This window comes from Mustela erminea, chromosome 12, assembly GCF_009829155.1.
Source record: "Mustela erminea isolate mMusErm1 chromosome 12, mMusErm1.Pri, whole genome shotgun sequence".
Lineage (NCBI taxonomy): Eukaryota > Metazoa > Chordata > Mammalia > Carnivora > Mustelidae > Mustela > Mustela erminea.
Window position 1 is genome coordinate 35,289,552 of NC_045625.1, and position 21,899 is coordinate 35,311,450.

The 21,899-nt window shown below is 38.8% G+C and overlaps 1 protein-coding gene across 2 annotated transcripts in view; it reads right to left on the minus strand.

The window, feature by feature from the left end:
• RECK (reversion inducing cysteine rich protein with kazal motifs) overlaps window positions 1-21,899 on the minus strand; it is a 74,365-nt gene that overhangs the window by 34,653 nt on the left and 17,813 nt on the right. Inside the window, exons 4-9 of one of the 2 annotated variants that reach the window (XM_032307892.1) lie at window positions 21,838-21,874; window positions 20,283-20,368; window positions 18,800-18,847; window positions 5,858-5,891; window positions 3,602-3,799; window positions 965-1,232 (exon numbers count right to left, since the gene is read on the minus strand). In XM_032307892.1, coding sequence (XP_032163783.1) covers window positions 965-1,232; window positions 3,602-3,799; window positions 5,858-5,891; window positions 18,800-18,847; window positions 20,283-20,368; window positions 21,838-21,874 — 671 coding nt within the window. Of the gene's footprint in view, window positions 1-964; window positions 1,233-3,601; window positions 3,800-5,857; window positions 5,892-17,660; window positions 17,751-18,799; window positions 18,848-20,282; window positions 20,369-21,837; window positions 21,875-21,899 lie in introns of those variants that run through there. The other variant, XM_032307894.1, reaches the window with a different exon arrangement.

The following is a 21,899-nucleotide window of genomic DNA, read 5'->3' on the forward strand; positions in this document are numbered from 1 at the left end:
ACATCAAGGTAAGGTAGGGCAAAGTGTTTCTTAGTGAAGTTCTTCTAGACGACACAGCAATTCCAATCTCCAGTGACTTTAGGGCATAAATACTTTTAAGGACATTCAAAGAATTACTCAGCATCCCTCCCATAAATACATTTCGTTCCCATTAGCAATCAAATTCCCTTAATTACCGGACCAATTTAACTTCTCTTTAAGCTCTTCTGTTAATTTTCTTTGGATATCTTCCAGCTTTTTTAATATCTTTGGTATTTGAGGAGTTATTCTAGGCAAACTTTTTGCTAAACGTCCATTCAGTTTCAGGAAAAACTGTTTCACTCATGGTAGGTGATATTTCAGGATTTCTAGTAATACGTGGTCCATTTTCATCTAAAATATCCCTAATAAAGTAAACTTCTAGTTCACCTGTGTTCTACCATGACCTTAGTTACCTCCATTTATTCTTGTTTCTAGATTGTTTCTTCTGTCTTATATTTGTGTAATTTTTCCCTAAGTGTATCATCCAAATGAATGCCAATATACTGCTATCTAACTTTGGGTTTAAGTGCCAACCCAGATCATTCACCAATATATACAAAAGGTCAGTTACTGTTCAAAGTTTCATAATTTAGCAAAGAGAATGTCCCTTAGTGGTCACATCAAAACATCTTCTAAACTGTAAGCTTACCTAATGATAGCCTTGAGGGTAGAATCCATGTTGCATCATTTTTAAATATTCATTGCCCTGCCAATGTTAATTCTCTATACCCCAAAATACAGTTCTTTTTAGCAATGTTCAAAAACAATGTCTTATATACACATGACACTCAATAATTGTTTGCTGGATGAAAGAAAGATTTTATATCTTCTAAACTCTTAAGTCTATACAATGCAAAAACATAATGTACATTTGCTAGGCTTAAAATCACTAAGTAAAATGCTATTTTCTACTAGTTTTAATAAAGGAAAATGAGATACTGACCTACATGTTGAAGTGTTTGCTTTAGAACAACAATGCAATTTAGCTCCATCGAGGCCCGTAGAGGGAGGAGGGTGTAGAGTAACTCCAGGGTGAACAGACTGTGAGCTTTCAAGAAAACACTGCCAAAGAGGATCCTGAGGCAAAGGCTGCGTCTTACAACCCTCGATGAGGCCATCAACAATCTCCATCTCTGTTTTCTTAGACATCAGAATTCTCTTGCAGGCGCTTTGGCAAGCATGGTCCTCAGCTCTGTCACAGCAATATAAACCTACATTTTCAGAATATATGTGGCTTAATTAGCTGATTTTATGTCATGCACTGCTCAGAACAGAAGAACATGGTGGTATCCTGGAAACACTACTACTCAGTCATATTTCAGTATCCGCAGTACACAGGGTCTACCAAATTCTCTCTCCATTATTTGCAGTCTAACAAATAACTGAAGAGCTAAAGGTAGACAAGGTATCTATTACCAGAATTTACCACTGTCTCCAAACATGGGATCTTTAGCACCAATACTATACAAATGAAAGTTCATCTCATCCTACACCTAGGAAGTCCTGACATGCAAAGTACCTTATGTTCCTGGAAAAGGAACATAATCATTACAGATCAAACTGGAATTACTTCATGCTAGAAACAACTGCCTAAAAGGGACTGTGTTCTTGACAGAATGACAGAGATGACTAATTTCAATAGCAAAATCCACAAAAACCATATTCTATCACATTCTGGGTTATAGAGCTTTCACATATCTGTGCAAGTTAACTAAGTTGTAATTTATTTTTTTAAGATTTTTAAATTTATTCATTTTAGAGAGAAAGAAAGAGGACTCGAGCAACAGAACAAGTAGAGGGGAGGGTCAGAGGGAAAGGGAGAAGCAGACTCCCTGATGAGCAGGGTGCCCACTGCCTGGGATCATGATCTGAGCCTAAGGAGAAGCTTTAACCTACTGAGCCACCCAGGCCCCCCTAAGCTGTATTTAAATAATACAATAGCAAATTCTGACAAGACATCAGGTTGCTTCTGCCTTTAAAATGAATGAAGTTTGGGGTGCCTGGGTGGTGCCGTCAGTTAAGCATCAGACTCTTCATTTTGGCCTAGGTAGGGATCTCAGGGTTGGGAGATTGAGTCTGCACTGCACTCAGTAGGGAGTCTGCTTAAGATTCTCTTTCCCTCTCCCTCTGGCCCTTTCCCCCATGCACATGCACCCTCTCTATAAAATAAATAAATCTTAAAAAAAAAGAATAGGGATGCCTGGGTGGCTCAATCTGCTTTTAGCTCAGGTCATGATCCTGGGGATCTGGGATCAAGTTGCACATCGGGCTCACTGCCCACTGAGGAGCCTGTTTCTCCTTCTGCCTGCTGCTCCCGCTGCTTGTGCTCACTCACACTGTTGCTTTCTCTCTCCGACAAATAAATAAATAAAATCTTTAAAATAAAAAAAATGAATAAAGGTTATCTGTGGCAAATGCTTCATCCTCTGATTTCATCAGCCACACCACAAAATAGTATAAGCATTAGAGTTCTGCTTCAGCTGCTGGACGCATATCAATGCCTCTGAGTTTACAAAAACAAGTCTCTCAGTATCCCAGGGTAAACAAAATTTTGGCATTTGGTTTATAAATCTTGTGTGTTTTGTCAGTTTGGTTAATTAGTCAATTGCTTAAAGTTTGGTCACTTTTAAATGAAGAAAATGGATTATAGGACATATAAAGCTGAGACTTTGAAGACCCCATAAGGTACAGGTTCATTAGGAGGTCCTGATTTTCCAAAGTATCAGGATCTCTTCTCATTTTTATGATGCTTTTATTGTAAAAGTAATAACTGTTCATTATAAAAATTCAAACATTATAAAAACATAAAATGAAATATGTATATAACTAAAAATGTATTATACTATACAGTTAGTTCTGCAACTTGACTATCTTCCTTACTATATCTTAGACTTCTTTTTCCATAAACATGCTTTTTTCTTTATGTTGGTTATGAAGTACTGTTATTCTACAGATATATAATTTATTTCATCAACTTTAATCAATACCCTATTGATGGGTATTTGGGTTATTTCTAATTTTTCTCCATTACCATCAGTGTGGTAGCAAACATCCTTTACATGTGTGTGTACAGTTTTGCAAACTTATGAATCTTTGTGAAGGATAAATTCTGAGAAATGGAATTGCTAGATTAAAAGGTCTGATCATTTGAAATTCTCATGGTCATAACCCAACTTTCTTTCAAAATATCCATACTAATGAATTCTCTCATCCCCAGAACAAAGAGTGCCTGATTGCTCATACCCTTGACAGCTCTACCTTTCTTGGTACCTTTCAGCTGTGATAAGAATATGCAATCTGCCAAATTAAAACACCAAAGGAAGTCTGGTGTTTCCCAAATGACTGAGACTGCAGATTATCTACAAGAATTTACTTCCTTTTTTTAAGTAGGCACCACACCCAGCCAGCATGGAGCCCAATGGGGTGCTTGAACTCACGATCCTGAGATCAAGATCTGAGCTGAGATGAAGAGTCAGACGCTTAAACAACTGACCAATGCAGATCTCTCAAGAATTTACTTCCTTTTTACAAATGATTTTACCAATGACTGAAATGAGAGGAGTATGTTCATTTGACTTACTATCTGTTGGGTTCCTCATTGGATAAGATTGGGTATAATTGTTCACACAGTGTATTAATTGCGGGCTGATAGCGGCACAATAACTTTCCACTGCTTTGATCTGAGATGGACCAGGAGAAGAGTCTGTTCGAAAGATGGCTTGACAGTATTCTCGGCAGTTTGTGTGATGGCCTGCATAACTGCAACAAACGGAGCCCACTAGGGGGAAGAAAAGGAGATGATGTTGAAATGGAAATAGCCATTTGCTAACAATAAATCATCAGAATATTAATAGAACATTATGTACCTTTTTGAATTTGAGAAATAAAGCCACGGCACAGATTAAATCATCACTACTATAGGCATAGCCATGAGGACATTCAGGTGCTTGCTGGTGTTAAGAGAGACAGTATTTGTGAGTGTATAGTCTATCCAGCACAGTGGTTCTCAGGAAGAGTGCGATCACCCCTCTGCATGTTTCTGGTTTTCACAATGACTTGGGGAACACTGCTGGCATTTAGTGCATGGGGTTGGGTTGTTCACTGCTGTGCAACGTACAGGGCCATCTCACAGAACCAAAGCAGTCTCCCAAAATGCCAATACTGCCCATGCCAAGAACCACTGGAACAGCTTCTTTTCATGTTAGATTTGTGGGGATTAACAAACAAAGCAAGGCAAACAAAACCAAAATAAAACCAAACCCAATATGCTCCCCATTTATAAAACAAGACCAGTAAAAACTGGGATACCAGGCTCACTTCATGTATTTGACAGTTATATAACTGTGTATCTTGAAAAAATTCTCAAAAGTTCTATCTGAACATCTCTAAGAACATGTCTAATTTGAAGTGGTCTTTACCTCACAACTGATATTACCTGCTTTAATACTGAAAAGTAAAACCCACATTTGAAATATCTTTTTTGATTTGAGCATTTTTAGAAATCAAGGGGGACCATCTCAGGTCTCTGGGGGGGGCCTAGATGAGTGGTTGGGGGTGCAGATGTGGGTTTTATACTGGGGAAGTGCAAGAGACCCACATAGGAGAGGTTAGAGGGTCTGTGCAAAGCTGAAGGGAACCCAGGTATGGCAGGAAATGGGTAAGAGAAAGGCAGGTAGGAAATCTCTTACAATTATTAAAGGTTATGGAGGAACCAGAATCAGGTTTCTGGTGAATTCCACTGACCAGGGAATCAGCAAGGAATCAGGCAACTTCCAGAAATAATGACAAGGATAAAATTATACACAAATTAAACTAGGACTGAACTGATACAGGATAGGTCTGTTTCCTGCATCAGGAAACTGTTTAATACTTATTGTGCCACCTGTTTGTAACTTACAGTTACTACTTAGTGTCCTCATTGCTGAACTGTTCAATTTCAACAAAAAGAGCAATTAATGGCTACATGTATCACCATTAACCTTAAGATAAACTGAGGGGTGGGGTGGAAAATACTGAGGACAGAAGAGACAAGTGAAAAAAAGCCAAAGGTGCCCATCTTCTGATTCCTCCATTAGCCTGGCTTCCTCGCCAGTGTGGGAGGACAGAGATTACTATGAGAATGTCTTGGAAATTGTGAATTAAGCCCTAATTAGAGAGGGTTAGAAGATAAAGTCTAGCCAGCTGATGTTTCTTATCATACTCTGATACACTGAACTGCCAAACTAATCCAAACAACTTGTCTGTTCCTCAGCTGTGTCTTGCTAGCTGCAACTGCTCTCAGTACTCCCTTCACCTGGGATGCCCTTCCTCCCATCTCCACTGTTGATATATTGTCCATCCTTCAAGGCCCAGCTCAGCTGCCAACTCCACAAAGTCAACTCTAAACACCCCTGCTGGATGTGATCCTTCCTTCCTCTGAACTCCCACAGCACTTTTATCAGGACACTTTATCAATCCTGTGTCTGTCTCCTCAGAGCAGGTAGGCAGTAAATGTCTGCTGAATGAATTGGGAAGTAGTCCTTGGTAAGCACAACATTGTATCACCTGGGAATGCTTAATTTCTGCAACTAATCCTATTAATTCAAGTAGGGCATGATCTTCCTATCTAACAGTCGTATCTGCTTTGTAAAGCTACTGTTAAGACATAGCAACTGTCATAATTCACGAATACCCTGAATACCACTGAGGAAAGAGCCTACCAAAATCCTTCAGGCAGCTTACTAACAGCCCACGTCATAATGCCAGGTCTTGGCAACATTTGTAACAGCTAAATTGTATTCTCTAAACTGTATTTTGCTCTTTGGACTGCTCATATAACCATTGACAATATACTTACTTTCATTTCTGCTAATGCAACTGAAAAGAGCATTCTGTAAATTAAAGAAAAACAAACAAGTTAACCACGATACAGAATTTCTAATTTTATTCCACTTTATGGTTACAGGGAAATCAGAATATCAAGTTATTTAATTCTTCTCTAAATCCAAGGATGAAGACAAAGAAAGCTGAGATGGGACCCTGGTGAAAAGGGAAATCATCTTCTAACACAATCATTGGGGGTCAAGATTCTCATCCTGAGCCATAAGATGATCACAGTATAGCAAACCAAGGCTGTGTATATGTGGGGTAACCTACGATGTATTGATCTCAAATATTTCTTGCAGTATATAAAAGAGCTCCCAGAAGGTAATATAATAAAAGGCATTTAGGGAAATAGAGATCTCATGTAACACTGCATTTTAGAGTTGAAAGGTCCTTAAAGATCATCTTTAATCCTTTTCAAACATGGTGATGCACCAGAATCATGTGGGCTTCCTAAGCCTTACCCTACACTAAAGAATCAAGAGCTGGGAATAAACCACAGAAATCTACCTATTAAATAAGCCTTCAAAGATAATTCTTATGTAACTGCTGAATCACCATATTGTATTCCTGAAACTAATATCACACCGTATGTTAACTATACTGGAATTAAAATAAAAACAAAATGATGATTCTTATGTAACCACCTTGGGAAGCTGGGGAATCTCTACCACTTTAAAGATGAACAAACTGTTTCCCTCAGCAGTGGGGAGACTGCCCCAGGTCATATGACAAGTCAAAAACAGAACCTGAGATTAGAATCAGTATTTTGAGTTCTCAGATCACTGTTCAGAAAACATCACACCGTGTTAAGTCACTCTAAGGAAAACAAGAGGCAAAATAAGACAAAACCCAAAAATTTCTTGTTCAAAGCCATATGGATATTCAGGGCTTATTGGCTATGATTAATATTCTATAATTACAACTGAAAGAGAATGAATTCCTAAAAGAAATAATATGGGCATAAACAAAAGGAAGATGGAAATCAAGTGCTCTTATAGTTCAATATAGATGACTTTAGCTTTTAACTGTAGCTAAATCATAAGCCAGCTATGTGGTCTAGTCTTTTAAAGGAGCAGCTTTACTGACATTTAAAATCTACCTTTAAGGATCCACCTACGCAGCTGTGTGAAGCTATACTGCATTCATTTTCTCCACTAAGTAATATTCTACTGTAGAAATAAACTATACTTGATTTATCCATTTAAAGCAAAACAAAAGAAAAAACCCAGACTTGATAGATAAGGGCTAATGATTCATCCAGTCTGAGTTCTTTCTGCTAGAGATCTCAAGTGATATGGAGTGAAAAGTAAACATTTTTGACATTAATGATCTCTTCTAGATATCTCTTCAGACATGTTTTTTTGTTTGACTTTTTACCTACCTGTTATATATAGCCATCTATTTTGGTTCAGTGGTTCTAAGAACACTTTTCATAAAATGATTTAAATCAGTATTAAAATGCAATCTACCAGGGCACACGCGTGGCTCAGTTAAGTGTCCATCTCTGGATTTAGGCTCAGGTCATGATCTCAGGGTCGGAAGATCGATCCCTGAGTTGGGCTCCACACCAAGTATAGAAACTGCTTAGGATTCTCTCTCTCCCTCTCTCTTTGCTCCTCTACTCGCCCACCCGCTCACTCCCTTTCACTCAAAAATAAATAAAATAAAATAAAAATAAAAAGCAATCTACTACCAAGTTTCCAGCCCCCTTTGATTCTCATCACCTTTCTCTTTCTAATAAACTGGTTGTTCTTTTGGGCTTGGCTTTTTCAACCTTGTACCTGAAGGAATGCGTTTATTATCTTGGTGGCCATCCTGAGTCAAATGGCGTTATCTCCAGTTTTGATATTCTTCCAGTTACTCATACAAGTCTCCAGAGCAGTGGTTCTCTGCTGGGGGTGATGTGCTCCCCAGGGGGCATTGGGTGTGGAGGGGGAGCATGTGCGCTGCTGGCATCTAAGGGGCAGAGGAGGCCAGTGGTGCTAAAAACCCTCTAGGGCACACGGCAGCTCCTCCACAACAAACAACAGACCGAAACATTAATAGTGCCAAGTTTCAGAAACCCTGTTCTGGAGACTTTCAAATTTGTTCAAGCTGGATTTTTAGAAATTTGACCTTATAAATAAAAGAAATATCATTCTGACTTGGCCTGGTGGATCTTAGCTTCAGGGAGAGATACTGAAGGACACAAAACCTGAAGAATGTCGGAGATCATCTAATTCAACCCATTATTTGACCAAAGCCAGAGACAGAAGCCTAAAAAGGAGAAATCTTTAGAACTCTAGCCTTCACCCTCATGTGGGTTAGCAAACTATGGCACATGGCCAAATCTTGCCTGCTGCCTCTTTTTGTAAATAAAGTTTTATCGAATAGTCGCACTCATTTGTTTACATATTGTATACAGCTACTTCATACTACAATGGTAGCGTTGAGTAGACAGAGGCCATATAAACTGCAAGCCTAAAATATTTGTTATCTGACTGTTTACAGAAAGTCTGTCAACCCCTGAGGCAAAAGGAGGGCCAACTGTCTCCCTCGATGTCACGTCCACAGTTCAGAAATATTCCTTAAGCACTTCGGATTTTCTCTTAATGTTCACTGATAGACCTTATATGGATAAGTTTACTTTATTGAACTATATATAGCAGTACCTCTAGTATTAATAAAGACAATTTTTATATCTCTATTTTTATCTTTATTAATTTTAAGGTTTTAAAGAATGGTCCTTCATTCCAAGTATACCAGCATTTGATGAATTAATCAATTCTCTCTTGCTTACCTTATACGCATCATGATTTCAAACTCTGATCACATCATCCTCTTTGATAAAGGATTCTTAACATTAAGTAACTATAGGTAGGCATAAACTATACCTTGGGTAACTATCTAATGTATAAATCATAGGTAACGGCCTTTTCACTGCTGAAACTATTGCTGATAGTCTGACAGGGTTTTAGACATACATATAATCAGTTACACCATTAACTTATAATTTCTTCGTTTCTTAAGACATTTGTTAAGTCTTAGCTAAAGCTGGGGCACCTGGGTGGATCAGTGGGTCAAGGCCTCTACTCTCAGCTCAGGTCATGATCCCAGGGTCCTGGAATCGAGCCCTGCATCGGGATCTCTGCTCAGCAGGGCGCCTGCTTTTCCCTCTCTCTGCCTGCCTCTCTGCCTACTTGTGATCTCTGTCTGTCAAATAAATAAATAAAATCTTAAAAAAAAATAAGTCTTAGCTAAAGCTAATTCTTGTCTTGCAAGTGTCTGGTCGCCATCTGGTGGCAAAGAGGTAACTGAGGCTTTATACTAACATGATGGAGTCTCTTCCGACCTTTGGCCATTACTGTACGCACTTTGCCTCCATATAACAACTCCCTCCTCTGCTCATCTTCTTCTAGAATAGATAAAAATTAGTGTTACCAAGATGAGGATCTGCCACAACCTCAGAAAGCCAAAAAGCACAGCAGTGTGCTGGAGCTGACGGGATCCCAAAAGATCTTCAAATCTAAAAGCCTCCACTATCCAGCTGGACAGACAATGTACTCAGTAAGCACAAAGGGCAGAGCCAGGGCACCACACTTTCTCTCATGCCACTATGCTGTAAGAAGACTGGATTATTTTTCCAAATGCAGCCAATGCAAGGTTGAATTTACGTCACATTGTAATCTTTTTCTTTAAATTATGTATGTACGTATGTATGTATTTGACAGAGAGAGAGAGACACAGTGAGAGAGGGAACACAAGTGGGAGAGGGAGAAGTGGGCTCCCTGCTTGACATGGGGCTCGAACCCAGGACCCTGGGATCATGACTTGAGCCAAAGACAGACGCTTAACGACTGAGCCACCCAGTCGCCCCTGTAATCTCTTTTTAACAGTCTCCTAGTTTTAGAATCAGCACATTAAATTGTAGGGACAACAATCATTTCTTGAGGTTCATATTATTTCTCTTAAAAATATTTGAACATGGGATGCCTGGGTGTCTCGGTTGGTTGAACAACTGCCTTAGGCTCGGGTCACGGTCTTAGAGTCCAGGATCGAGTCCCTCATCGGGCTCCCTGCTTGGTGGGGAGTCTGATTCTCCCTCTGACCCTCCCCCCTCCTCATGCTCTCTCTCTCTAATAAATAAATAAAATCTTTAAAAAATTTTTTTGATCATGAATCTTTCCTCAGGTAGCTACTTCTAGTTCCCTGCCCTACTTGCAGTGGCTTTAGAGAACTGCAACAAGTTTTCCACCTAATGCTGGGAGCAGGGAGCAAGCCTGACAGGAAAACTAAAATACAAAGTAAAATAAAAGTCAAGGGAACCACAGTGATCCTGCAAGCCATACTGACCCTCCTTTGGGGGAAGAGCTACTAGAGCACAACTGGGAGGTAGACTCTCCTGATCCAATCACTTGCTCAGAAGGTGGCTCTGTGGATTTATTTTCTGTCCCAGCCACACATCCTTTTCCATTTCTGGGACTCTTCTTTTCCTACTTAACATCTCTCCATTTGCCCATTTGTCTCAATGATGAGCATGATGAAAACTAAACAAACACGGACTACATGAACTTCATTAAAAAAGGGGATCATTTTGGATGCTTCAGTTACTTCTGGATAAAGACCCAAAAGAGCACATTTTATGAACCGTTATTTAATGTTCCCTATTCCCAAGGCTACTAGTTAAAAGTAAAGGAGCTGCTCTGTTCTTAAGGCCTCAATAAATAAAATGTTTCTTTTTCATAAATGGACTGAAATTTCTCCCACATTGAAGTTTTGCATTTCATATGAGGAATCTAGCTCATCAGATGCTAAGTTGGAGAGATTAAATAATTGATCTCTATTTTACTTTATTTTATTTAATTTTTATTTAATTTTATTTTAAGTAAGCTCTAGGTCCAATGCAGAGCTTGAATTCACAACCCCAAGATCAAGAGTTACATGCTCTACCAACTGAGCCAGCCAGGCACCCATAAATAATTGACCTTTAAAAACAAACACGTTTTTAAACTTCTACAAGAAGTTTTTTCCTTATTGTGGACACCATGGCTTTTTAGTCAAAAAGTTTAAGTGACTAGAATATGTCAAGGATTTAATATCTTGATTAGATACTGCTAAATGAGGGTTTCTTCAGTTTCTGCCTCCCAAATAATTAATACCATTTCAAGAGCTGGATAAAAACAAACACTCAAAACTGAAATAAAAACAATAGGCCTAGACTGCTCAAAGTTTACTCATTATCAACCAACTGTAAGCAAATTCAAGAGCAAGGAACATCTGTAGAGTAACCCAAGGTCTAGGACAGAGCTCAGCACAGTGTTTTGGTAGACTGACTATAGTCATGGCCCCAGTTCTTCACATTTTCCTCTACCTATTTCTCTTACACTAACTGGACTTAGCCACATGGTTTGCTTTGGTCACGTGGACAGTAGCAAGCTTGAGGCAAGCAGAGGCCTGCACAGGGACTTTCATCTTTCCACTTCCTCTCTTGCGCTCTTATCACCACCACCAGAACATGCCTGAGTTAGAAGGCTAGAAGAGACGCATGGAGGAGAGCTGAGCTGACTTACCCAACAGTATCCTAAAGAAGCTAGACTCAGGCTGACCTTCAGGCTGACTGCAGAACCATGAGTAAACCCAGCCCAATCAGCTAAGGTTGGCCAGACCAGCACTGCCTACCTGGCCCTTACATTCATAAGAAATGATAAACTGTTGTAGTATCAGGCAATGATGGAGTTTGGGAATAGTCTGCTACACAACATTACTGTGATAACAGATACAGCATTCAGTGCTTTCTGTACTCATTCTGAGAATGCCTAATACATAGACATTTATACAAGGTTTCCACATAAAACTGCTATTTACTCTGAAACAAAGAACTGTGTATAATTCAGCTTTCCACAATGGAAAAAGTTTCTACTAAAAAGTTCTATCTATAAAAATACTAACTGTAGCACCTATTTAAAGTCAACAAATTTTTGTTCATCCTTTAAGCCTTACCTGCTCTGTGAAGAGTTTCCCATTACACTGTGCAGGGTTGTTTTGTTTTAGGCTCCAATGTGTCTTGTACAGCTTTCTAGCAATGGACTTGTTTCACTGTATTATAATGAGCTATTTGAATTTCTCTCTTACCATGGACTAGCTATGAGCTTCTTACACAGTGGCTAAATCCCCTCACCTTTGTATCCTGAGAACAGTGCCTGAGACACATTAAATGTATCAGTTTGGTGTGTTATCAGTTCAGTGAATGTTAAGTGAATGATTGATGACAGATGCAAAGACAACTGAGAGGTATACTCTGTCCCAGGAACTTAAGAGTTTAATATTAAAAAGGGACATGTAAATACAGAGTTATACTATACGTCAAAAATGCTATAATCAAGCTGTAAAGTGTTTAGAAGTAACAATTTTATGTGTATAGAGGAAAGAGGGCTGGGCAGGAAAGGTTTCAAAGAACTACCTAAGCCAGAATTTGAGGCAAAGGTTGTTGGCAGTTGGACAGGAGTACTGGTGTGCTAGGACCAACTTTTGTAGGGGTGAGGATGGAGGGAAAGTCCTGATTTATAATATTTGCTGATGTTTGTGGTGAAAATACCCCCATCATGGCTGTTTTGGGGTTAAAAACTGGCTGGCAAAATTCCTGAATATTTAACACTTCTCCCTAGCTAGGAGGAGCTGGCTCCAGCATACCAATGGATGGGGTAATAGGATGGATTCCAGGAGAGGGAATTCTAGGTAGAACACACAAGTCCTACAACTACAACTAACAAAACACATGGTCAGTCTGGGAAATTACAAGTTGCATGCTGCTGAAGAGCAAAGGAGAGGACAGTCACTGGCTAGATGGAGAAAAGCTTAGTTTACCAGCCGAGGAACATGGACTATATCCTACAGGTGAGCCACTCACGAGTTTTAAGAAAGGGAGTGACAGGACCACATCTAGTCTTTAAAGAGATCACCCTGTCAGAACTGGAGAGAGTCAGTAAAGGGAGAAATTAGATAGGAAGGCTAGCTGGGCAGCTACTGTAGTCCAGAAAAGTAGTATAGGGTCCTGAGGGAAGGCAGTAACTGAGGATCTGGAAGGGAGACTGACTTAAGATAGATTTTGGAGGCAAATCTTTAGGGCTTGATAGTCTCTTATTTGTGGGAGGTGGTGATAAAGAGGAAGGAGTAGACAATACCTCTTAGGCTTTTAGTTTATGTGTCTGGGAGGACTGCACTGGAACAACCAAACAAGAAATGAATGAAAATTTGTCTTGGATATGTGTGCGTGTGCACATGCACTCAAACACACACACAAACTGTGTAGCAGTGGCTTGGAGGGAAGGGGAAGTAGGGAAGGTAACAATCAGTTTGATGGATTTGAAATGCCCACTGAACACAAAAGTACACATATTCAGTAGTGACTGAGGAACTCAGAGAAAAAGGTTAGCCAAAGAAGATTTTGGAGTTGCCATCATCATAATGGGACAATTAAAATTATGGGAGTAGATGAGATTGCCTAGGAGGAAGAGCCTGGCCATTTAGATTAGACCAGGTCACAATCTAATCAAACTAGATCCAACTTCCCTTTGGAATGATCTCATTCAGGTGATTCCTGAGAAAAAGGACTAGAAGAGGAAATACACTAGCACAAGGAGACTGAATAGGAGTTATTCCCTTCCAATACAAAATATGACAAAACAAAACCAAATGCCCATGGAATATAATCAAGGTTTTCCATCTTAAGCCAGTACTGCAGGACCTAATAGGTTTCGCTCTTTTTGGAGCTCATCAGCTGCAGGTAACGGCTCACATCCACTCTGGTACAGGGTCTTGATACAGCATTTTTTCATCTACAAGCCTCCCACTCACAATCTTCTATTTATCATATTCTGCCAATTCTTGGAATTTCCTTAGCACTAACTCAAAGAAGCTTTACATTTAGGTCCTGAAGGCTTTGCTCGGGCAAAGTACTATATTATTCTTCTTGCTAAACTCCCCAAAGCTGACTAACTACAGCCTAGACTATCACTTGTCATACAAGATGGTCTACTCTACTCTTAGAACATTGCAGAACAGATCCAATCACATGAGTCATCAGAGGCCTCTATCTGTCCAGATAATCCTCCTGGCCCTGACAATCCCACCTTCTTATCTCCAAATTTTAAGGGCTATTTCTTCATCCCTTTCCTTTATGCTTCTGGTAGTAAATCTAGAATCAAGGTTAACTTGAGAGAAAAAGGAACAAAATAAAATTAATACATAGAAATCTTTAAAGCGGAACATATTAATGTGATATTTACTGAGAATACACTGTACAGCCCATGTAGGCATATGTAAATATGTACCAAACACTGGCATCCAGGGATATATGACCACTTGTGTTATAGAGGGTGGAGGAGAACCACATATATATATATATATAATTTACTTTTTTTTTTTAAGATTTTATTTATTTCTTTGACACACAGGGAGAGAGAGAGAGAGAGATCACAAGTAGGCAGGCAAAGAGAGGGGGAAGCAGGCTCCCTGCTGAGCAGAGATGTGGGGTTCAGATCCCAGGACCCTGAGATCATGACCTGAGCTGAAGGCAGAGGCTTAACCCACAGAGCCACCCAGGCGCCCCTATTACTTACTTTTATATGCATAAATGACTTTAGGAACTAGGTGGTTATGGTACAGGAGGCTGAAAAAAGACTTAATTGTATACCATTTTGAATTTTGAACAATTATTCAAAAAATAAAAATTAACCTGAACATTTCTCTTGTGCACTGAGCTATGTGTTGACAGGATGGTACTGACAGATCTGAGTCTGAAACTCATAAAGCCTTTGTTTTTGTGGTTCTTAGAGCCTCTTTTTAATATCCTCAGAGTCTTAATTTTATCTTAGCATTCTCACAGAACCAGAACCTCAGAACAGGACATTATTTTAGTTTTGTTTAGCAACTGTTTAGTTTAAACTTAAATGCCTTAAGATTTAAAAAAAAAAAAATGGGGCACCTGGGTGGCTCAGTGGGTTAATGCCTCTGCCTTCGGCTCAGGTCATGATCCCAGGGTCCTGGGATTGAGCCCCACATCAGGCTCTCTGCTTGGCAGGGAGCCTGCTTCCCTCTCTCTCTCTACCTGCCTCTCTGCCTACTTGTGATCGCTGTCTGTCAAATTAAAAAAAAAAAGTGAGCTCTCACAAAAATACCTCCTACTGCTTCCTTTATAGTTTCTCGCTTTTCTTAATGAAGTAACATCAAATAACTGGAGTGAAAAAAAGGCAGGAAAGAAAAGAGAATTGAAAATGACACTTCTGAAAAGAATATAAAGAGAAACATAGAAAAGGATCTGTGAAAGAAAGAAGAAACAAAAATGTAGAAGTCTGATAAAAGTCTGTAGCACTGTATTTCAGTGGCTCACTCAGCAAATGAAAATGGTATTTATATTTATGACCACTATGTTATATGAATGGCAGCCTGACATAAAGGTAGAATTCATGAACCCAAAACTAAAATTTGTGTCACCACTCTACAGCCATTGCCAAGTCTCTGGAAATTAATCAGCCTCACTTAACGTTTATCCTGACATTCAAGAAAAAAAACTATGAACAATAAAATTCTTTTTTTAATCACCATTAAAATATTTAATCACCAAGAAAATATTTTCAGCCAACTGCAGACAAAAACTATGTAAAAAAACTTATACTAGATGTCTCACAACTCACAGAAAACACAACTTAGTTTGTACCTTGGCTCTAATGAGGCAGTGTGTGCAGACTCATATAGTTTGCTGATGGTGCTCTAACAGGTGGTGTGTGCTAGTATGGCTTGGTGATGGTTTACAGCCAGCAGGTGTTCAGCTGGTGCCTTCTAGCTGTTGAATATTTTCACTATCATTCCTGACTCTAGTATCACACATCTACAAATCCATGTGGCCTCACCAATATTTCTAGGTGGGCCAAGGACCACACCTGTGAAAATGCATGGAGAATCCAGACTGAGCGTGTCTACAACACCTGAACATGTCCTTGTGTCAGAGTTATCAAGCTATTGGTTGATAAAGGTAGCTCTAATAAAAAGTGTGATTCTGAAAAAATACTCATCAGTACCGAAGGAAGTACTCTTTCTTCGGTATGGGTCAGAAAAAGAACTGCAGAGTTGGGAGATCATCAGCCAAATCTCCCATCCATTGCAAAAATCCCTCCCACAATATGTGAATCCAGTAAACCTCTGTTTGACCATTTCCACTGAAAGGAAGTTAGTTCTCTTTTCTTGGAACATCTCATTCCAACAGTCTCATTCAACACAGGTAGGGTCCTTCTAATTGGTATCTGGATCTCTTCTAGGTCCCTGAAAAAGCAATTTCAAAATCCAGCTCTCCTCTTTTTTCAACACTTTATCTTTCATCAAGTTTTCTTTAACTCTCAAGGTCTAAGGGTTACTTCACAGTTGACTTGGGCATGATCTCTCTCCTCCTCTTTGGTCCTGTTTTCTAATTACCTTTGAGATACAGGTTATTATATTTAAAAACACCAATACTCAGTATCTCTCCATTTCTTTAAACTCCCTTTACAACATATATGCTTCACAACATATATGTTGTGCATATATGTTTGCACAAGCCATGTTTTTAATTCACAGTCTTTTTACCAAAGTATGCCAATCCTTTCAGGCCTTTCTCCTTTGCAAAGTTTCCCCTGATAAACCCCAACGCGCTCACTCTGCTTTCTGATTTCCCTGATTTTCCTGATTCTGATTTCCCTGATTTCCTCATGTGTGTTGTATATATTTCAGTTCTATACTCAGATACAATTCTTTAGTATTTGAAGTTAAATTATAAGTAACTGAGCTAGAATTCTAAGTTAGGTAAAACTCCATAGTTTATGCTTTCTATTATATAAAACTGTCTCTTACATTCAATAAATAATTGATTTGTATAAGAAAAGGAACCAGATGCTATAAAATCAGACATAACAATGCTCTACAATTAACTGCTTTATCTTAGTTTGGTTGGAACAAAACAGAATTTTAAATGGCATTAACATTTTTAAACTTTCAGGAAATGCCCTCAAAAGGGCTTCTGCAGCAGCTTTCCAGTAAAGACAAACATTAGCTCCTCCAAATAAAATTACTCACTCTCTGAATATCTAATCAAGCTTGGTAAAACCATCCTGCAGGGTAAATGCTATAACCCCTGTAACTGTAAGCCTAAAGTAACAGCTTACACATCTGGAAGTTCACTCCAGGGATCACTCTCAGTGTTAAGGAAAAGAGACTGAAAGCCTAGTTTTATAAATTATACTTTGTAGATAAACAACCAGTCCAATTAAAATAGGTTGCGTTACACTGTATTTACCCCATTCACTTCATAACAAATAGTCATAGTCTTTGGACTAGACTTCAACAATCATGAGAGTGAATGTTATTTGGGGTTTATAATGCAGAACCCTCCTTCGGCATTCAAGTGCTCTTGTCTGTCTTTTATTTCTAAGTAATACATAAGAAATCAAATTGAGCCTTGAATTATCTTGAATAATTTATAGAGTCAGTTTTTAACAGATTTATATTCCATATGTAAATTTGTAATATAATGTATATTATATATGTAATACAGATGTATATTACTTATGTAAATTACATATGTAAATTTTTCATATCTATCATACTACATATATGTATTTTACACATATATATATGTAAAAGAACCCCCTTGGCATGTAGATTTTTGGAAAATAGTTGCTTAATTCTAGGCCAATAAGGGAGGACAGACTGGGAAAAGTAAACTATCCTTAGTATTTCTCTGATAGGACAGTGTTTATCTCTCTTACCTTTCCTGTCCCGTCCTTCATCAACACATACTGGCAGACTTCCTAGGGCAATGCAGAAATCCAGACAAGAGAAGGAAGCACACTAAAATAATGGAGGACAGGCTACAGGAGATGGACAGTGTCAGACATCATGTGGGAGAAAAGAAGGAATTATCACAGTTAGCCACTTTGTTCAAGAGAAACTAAAACTAGTTATTTCAAAGGTAGAGAGATAAGGAAAAAAAAAGAAAGATCTTTTATTTCTTTGCAGCAAGGCTCCTTTTAATAAGAACAGAGAAGAGTTGCTGTTATTCTGGAAATGTGTTCAGAGAGACAGATATAACTTAGCAAATAGTACAAAGGGACAAAAGATAAGTAAGATTTTTCCAATTTAAAAACATTAATCAAGAGATATAATTACAGGCATCGAGAAAAGAAAAAAAAGGTAGAACTATAATCTAGAAGGTATTAAGAGAACTGTTTTTTCTTTTCCAAGAGAATACAGACTATTAAAAGCAAAGGAATCCCAATGTTTATAGGTAAAAATGATGAATGAGGCATATGCATGTAAGTACCCTTAACTGCACAGTCTCAACGCTATGAAGAACAATTATGTCACATTTAACAATGGAGTTCTAAAAATTGAAGAAAGTAGTCCAGTGAGGAGTAGTCCAGTGACTTTGTAATTTAGTACTTTTCCTGCCAAATGCAAGAGCTAGCAAAGTTTGAAGCTATTCACACTAGCAGTGTGATTTTGTTTCTTTCAATTAGAGATAGTTTATAAAGATGGATACCTGGATGGGTCAATGTATAGGAAAAGAGGCAAAAAAGGACATGGAACCTAGGAAAAACTACTGCACAAACTTGGATACAATCAGCTGCTATTATGAATACATTATAGGTTAAAGCCTCTATGTGATGTAGGCATTTCTTAAAAAAATTTTTTTTTAACTTTTAAGATCTTATTTTCTTAACTCATGTATAGCTAATAGGGCATTTCGTTCAATTTCAACAAATCGATTAATGTCATGACATTTCTAAACAAGGTAAAGTAAAAGGCAGTTTAATGCAAGAATGAATTCATTTTTAAATTTTAATGGTTTTATTGATTCTGATAATATTTGAATTATCTATCCAAATTTGTTAAATAAAATGCATACCTCATATTCTTTTCTGCAAACTTTGGAAATATCATTTTTTGAAGATGCCTGAAAGATAAAAAATTTCTCCATTAATTTATTACACATGCTAGTCAATACAGAACAAAAAGAATATACATTAATATGTTACTTGCTGGTATGATATAAGGAAAATCTTACGCTCCAATACTTAAAAGTTCACAAAATACAACAAACAAATTTCAGGCACAAATATCAGCCCCAGAACCTACCCGATATGCTAAAACTTCACTCTTTTATGGCTTTAATCTCACATAATAACAGGGTTCTTTTGTTGTTTCAGAAACTAGATGACTCTGAAGGAAATGTAAATCAGAGAACTTTTTTCTTAGTTGAATTTCACTTTGTGGCAAATTTTCTTGTGAAGCTCTGCCAGGGCATTTATATTCTGCTTATTCTTTAACCCTTTATATTCTAAATTCTCATACTGATTTATGAGTCAATCTCCTCAGGAAAGATCCACATGTAATGGACGGAGCAACTAAAGAGGGAAAGGTTATGCCAGGCAAGTAAAAAAAGTTATTTTTATGTAATTCTCTTTATGTCCCCCTAGACCCATTACAGTTCAAATCCTCTGCAACTCAGCTTCATCTCAACTGCAACTTCAGCTTCATCTGCTGGAGCAGAGCAGCGGATTGCTAGGCTGTGTGTTGCTCAGTGAGCTTTGCTCAGGCTAAATAGTACAGTGGTCTGAATGAAAGTAAAGGTGCCACCATGTCTCATGGACTCTGGTCCAGAGACCAGTCATTAAAAGAAGAAAATAAGAGAAGGCTTTCGAGCTGTGGTTTCCAGTCCACCTAAATTTCCCAGTTACATCTACTCTCACCATTTGGGAGTATGAGCAGCTAGGAGACCAGTTTTCCCATAGCACTCTGAGAAACCACACACAGTGAAATTTCACTGTGTGAAAATACACACAGTGAGGAAGAGCTCAGGGGCCTAACTTGAATTGGACCAGAGATCTATCCAATCAAAGAGAAGTCATAGTTCACTGCTGGAGTCGTGCTCACCTTAGGAGCAGAGAAGGGATATGAAAACATGATCAGGATAAACTCTGAACATGATAAAAGAGAGAAGGAAAGATGAAAGCTAAATAAGCCAACCGAGTCATGTGCTCTCATCCGAGCATACTCTAAATTTATACAACCATTTGTAGTCACTCAGCATGGACTAAGTATCACCACAGGCAGAGTACAAAAGGCTTCAGTTCCTATAATATTCTTTCTTCTCTCTTGCATGGCTAAGAGAAGAAAGAATAAGAAAAGGCTGAAGGTCTTACATGCAGCAGCCATAACTGAGAAAGCAGCAAGTCTAAAAGGAAGTGGTCTACGTGAGAAATACTAAATGGGCAACTTTTATGGGTCACCTCTCCAAAGGTATGAAGTGGGCGAAGTCCAAGACATACACAAAGCTAATACTCACACTGTATGCCACGCAGTTTATGAGTCGGACTGCCCAGTATTACCTGCTTGCATGCCTGTCGACACTCCAAGGTAATAGCCAGTTCACAGCAGCCTAAGCCAACCCAGCCATCAGACTTCTTAAAGACACCTTAAAAAACAAAATATTCAAATGTTTTGGTCATAAGCAGTAACAAACATAAATGGCATGCCAAACTGGTTCGCCAATCTTACTAAAAGTCAAAGCAGGTGTCCATAGGAAAATTAGCTGAGATAGCAGGGCCTCAAAATTATTAAGGCCCTCCTCCCACCATTACTTCCAATGCTGTCAGTCTTCTCAGAGCCCCCACAACATAATTATCAGGTGCTTTGTTTTTTCTTTTCTCTCTGCCCACCCTAAACTCTCTTTACATCATTCTCACTCTTGGGTAGACAGTGTCTCTAGAGGACACATAGGTTAAGGAAAGCAAGAAGAGGCCTCCTCACTTTACAACTGTGAATCTGAGGCTAAGCTTCCAATTTAACTTAACATGCAAACAAAAAAGGGCATAAGGATTATTACATTCAAAATAGTGGGGTGCCTGGGTGGCTCAGTGGGTTAAAGCCTCTGCTTTTGGCTCTGGTCATAATCCCAGGGTCCTGGGATTGAGCCCCACATCAGGTTCTCCACTCAGCAGGGATCTGCTTCCCCGCCTCTCTCTCTGCCTGCCTCTCTGCCTACTTGTGACTTTGTCCCTGGACAGAGTCAATGGGGCTAAAAAGAAAAAGCAATCAAAGATAACTTGAGAGATTCCAGTCCAGTGTCATTCACAAGACAGGCATTTATGAGTCTGTTTTTTTTTTTTTAAAGATTTATTTATTTATTTGACAAACAGAGAGATCACAAGTAGGTAGAAAGGCAGGCAGAGGGCCGAGCAGAGAGCCCGATGTGGGGCTCGATCCCAGGACCTGGAGATCATGACCTGAGCTGAAGGCAGAGGCTTAACCACTGAGATACCCAAGCACCCCTCTGAGTTTGGTTTTAAATTTATACTTCAGATGTTACCAGGATGCAGAGATCCATCCTGGTGCTGTGTCTAGAAGTTGTGAGTGACAACTTAGATTTGAAGGCTGTCTTCCCGAGGCTGACTAGTTAACAGTTCTGGGAAGGAAAGCAATTACCAGGTAAGTGTGGAGAGAGAAGAGAAGAGGACCACACACATGAAAAACCAAGGTCTTTAATGGGGAGAGGGAAGTGGAGAGGGAAGGCAGGAGAGGATAAGGTCATGCATGAGGCCAAGGTGGAGTCATAAGGATGTAGCAGTCACAGTACCAGGTGCTGCAGGGCAGTCAAAGGGAGTGAGTACTGAGAAAAGTCCGTATGATTTTAAATATCGTGAGATCCTAGTGCTCTTTCAAAGACCAGTTTCACTAGAATGGAAGAAGTAGAGACAAGAATATAGTCAATGATTGAGTGAATGAGAATAAACTATACATTTGAAAATTTGGGTGACTACAAGAAAGTGAAGATAGGAATTCAAGGGAATACATTACGATACAGGACTATGACAAAGATTTTACAATCACAAAATAAGTTTTTAAAGATAAAGTGCTAAATAAATGTTACACTTCTTTGCTTACCTGGCAAAGATGAATTCATACAACTCCAAATTTCAACCTAAAATTGTAATCACCAAAAAGCT